This window comes from Plodia interpunctella, chromosome 20, assembly GCF_027563975.2.
Source record: "Plodia interpunctella isolate USDA-ARS_2022_Savannah chromosome 20, ilPloInte3.2, whole genome shotgun sequence".
NCBI classification, from domain to species: Eukaryota; Metazoa; Arthropoda; class Insecta; order Lepidoptera; family Pyralidae; genus Plodia; species Plodia interpunctella.
The window spans coordinates 8,449,388-8,452,395 of NC_071313.1; the positions used below are offsets into that span (position 1 = coordinate 8,449,388).

Consider the following 3,008-nt stretch of genomic DNA (forward strand, 5'->3'; position numbering starts at 1 on the left):
TCTGGTTATTAATCGGCGCTAAGGGCGAATTCGACGTCCTCTATTGGTTTTTATTTGTTTTGACGGTTCAGTGTCTTGGCTCCTTGTTGAGTTGAGGCACTGACAAGATCCTATTGTTGGTCAGTTGTATCTGACCAGAGCTATTGGATCGCTGGTGCGTTCTTATAGCCAGGCAGAGGCCAATTTCTGCCCTCTGTCTGTAGACTGTGATTTGTTTTGCCCCATTTGGGGCGATCTATTTCTGGCGTGGTCACTTCCCGGCCCAATATGGGTAGGAACGTGGCCAAATCTTCGAGGGGAAGATCTCTGACCCCAAGGGGGAAGAGATCAACCGGGGGGGTTAATGAGGACGTGGGTGAGAAGACGATCAGCCGGTCGGAGTCGCTGTACTTCTCGGACGGCGACTCGGACGGGTCAATCGATCTTCCGGAGATCAAGATGGGCGGGGAGAAGCGGGGTCAAGCCCCAAAAAGGAAAGCTTCGGAGGATGTTGAGGAGGCCGAAAGGGCTTCCAACAAGCTTTCCTCCGTCACGAGGGGCCGGGCTGCTCGTCGGGGCTCGTATTCTGGGACGGCCGAGGCGAGGGAAAGGCTCCGCGATCTCTCGGCGGACTATGCCCAGTTCGAGCGGGAGTTAGAGAGGGCTGGTACTAGCAGCTACTTGAAGGGTACGGAGCAGACCAGTAAGAGGTGCTTGGTGGATGAGCACCTCGAGGTCGTGAGGGCTGCTGCCCAGAGAGTTTTGGCGGAGGCCGGAAAATCCGGCAATTTGAAAGGGACTGCATGGCGGGCCATGAATGAGGCCTGCCATGATATTATTGTGGCGGCTGGGAAAATTGAGGCCCAGTGTGAGGAGTCGGAAGCTGTCCGCATACTCAGAGCGGACAACAAGAGAATGCGGGAGCAGCTTTCGCTCCTCCAACAAGAGACAAAGGCCCTCCGCACAGCCTTTGCCGAACGGGTGACTCCGGCGCCGACAGAGGCCCAAACAGCGGCAAATGCCCCCTCTCTTGAGGACATCAGGGGACTCCTCTCCGAATGGAAGGAGTCCTTTGAGAGGAACATGTTCCTCAAGTTGGGGGGAATGGTAAACGACCGCCTCAAAGAGGCGGAGAAAAGGGGCATCCTGGCCCCGGAGCCCATCGTTCGGCCGCCACTCGCAGCTGACGCGAAGAGGAAGGAGGCCGAAACACTGGCCTCAAAAACAGGGCGAAATTATGCTGGTGCTGTAGCGGGGGCCACCCTCATGCCCCCAGCTCGACCTGGGCCTGCACCCAAAGCTGTCGCAGGCAAAAAGCAGCCCAAACAAGGGACCGTACAGGCCCAGGTACCCATCGAAACACCTGCCGAAGTGCCTCCGCCCCATGAAGGCGAACAGGGGTGGGCCGAGGTGGTTAGGAGGGGGAAAAAGAAGGGGAACAAACCCTCCCCTTCTGCCCAGCAGGAGCCTACCCCTGTGAAGGCCCCCAAGGCGAGCGCACAGCCGCCCAAAAAAGTGAAATTCACCGCACCCAAGACTTCGGCGGTAGTGGTGACCCTCAAGCCGGAATCCAAACTGGATTACCGCACGGTAATATCGAGGGCCACCACTATCGACCTTTCGTCGATTGGGGTGGATCACGTGTCGGCTGTGCGTGGAACGGCAACGGGGGCCCGCATCATCGAGATACCCGGGGCTGACAGTGGGGCTGCGGCGGACAGCCTCGCAGAGAAGCTCCGGGAGGTCATAGGGACTGAGGCGGAGGTCACAAGGCCCTTCAAGGCGGCGCAAATAAGGGTCTCTGGACTCGATGAGGGAGTGACGCCAGAGGCCCTAAAAGAGGCCACAGCGAGGGCGGGAAAATGTCCACCGGGACAGGTCAGGGTGGGAAACATCCGCATAGCGCCGGATATGACGGCGGCGGTAATCATCACCTGCCCTGTGGCGGCTGCCAACGCCCTAATAGACGAGGGGCGCCTTCTTGTCGGTTGGACAGCTGCCAAGGTCAGGGGGCTGGAGGCCCTGCCCATGCGGTGCTACCGGTGCATGGGCATAGGCCACACCAGAGCCCTCTGTCCGTCCCCGGTGGACAGATCGGAGTTATGCCATCGCTGTGGCAAATCTGGGCATACTTCCTCAGAGTGCGGGGCCAGTGAACCCTGGTGTGCGGTGTGTTATGCGCACAAGTTGGCCGCCAAACACACAATGGGCGGCCCATCGTGCAATCCCCCGCGCATGCGGGGCAAACTGGCCCCTCCAAAAAGGGGAGCCTCCGAGGGCACCACGATGGAGCACTAATGACAGACGGGTCTGCGCAACAGGTTGAGGTGCTGCAGGCCAACGTCAACCACTGCGCCCGTGCACAGGACCTGCTAGTCCAGCACGTGGCGGAGTGGTCTATTGGTGCTGCCGTCGTGGTGGAACCGTATTGTGTCCCCCCCCTTCCTACTTGGGTCGGAGATGCGGACGGGCTGGTGGCAATCACCTCTCCCCGAACTGGGGATCGCCCGCCTCTCTCGAGAATCGACAGTGGCCCGGGTTACGCGGCGGCAAGATGGGGAGAGTTTGTCATAGTCGCGGCATACTTCTCCCCCAATAGGCCGCTGCGGGCCTTTGAGGATTTTCTCGAGAGAGTGGGTGAGGTAATTGGGAGAGCGGCACCAGCACCGGTGCTACTGATGGGAGACCTCAATGCTAAGCACTCGGCATGGGGCTCTCCCGTCGACGACCCGAGGGGGGAGGCCCTGTACGATTGGGCTGTGGGCGCGGGGCTTGAAGTCCTGAACCGGGGCAACGTTGACACATGCGTGCGGCGGAACGGGGCGTCGATTGTCGACATATCCCTTGCGAGTCCCGTCATTGCTGCACGCGTTGTAGATTGGCGTGTCCTGGAGGACGTGGAGACCCTCTCAGATCACCGGTACATCCGGATGGGGGTCTCCAACAGGCCCCAGCGGCCCGTACAGGGCTTGAGGGGGCGGGCCCGGAGGTTCCCAAGGTGGAGTCTGACTAGCCTCGACAGGGACCTG

General features: G+C 60.2%; 2 protein-coding genes across 2 annotated transcripts; both read left to right on the plus strand.

The window, feature by feature from the left end:
* The first annotated feature begins 267 nt into the window (after positions 1 to 267).
* LOC128678932 (uncharacterized) lies at positions 268 to 2,277 on the plus strand. The gene has a single exon (XM_053760844.1). The coding sequence runs from the start codon at positions 268 to 270 to the stop codon at positions 2,275 to 2,277; it is 2,010 nt and encodes a 669-aa protein (XP_053616819.1).
* LOC128678933 (uncharacterized) lies at positions 2,277 to 2,977 on the plus strand (the record flags this gene model as incomplete). Its single annotated transcript, XM_053760846.1, has 1 exon — positions 2,277 to 2,977. A coding segment is annotated over exon 1 (701 nt), but the record flags the coding sequence as incomplete, so codon positions are not given.
* Between the last annotated feature and the right edge of the window lie 31 nt (positions 2,978 to 3,008).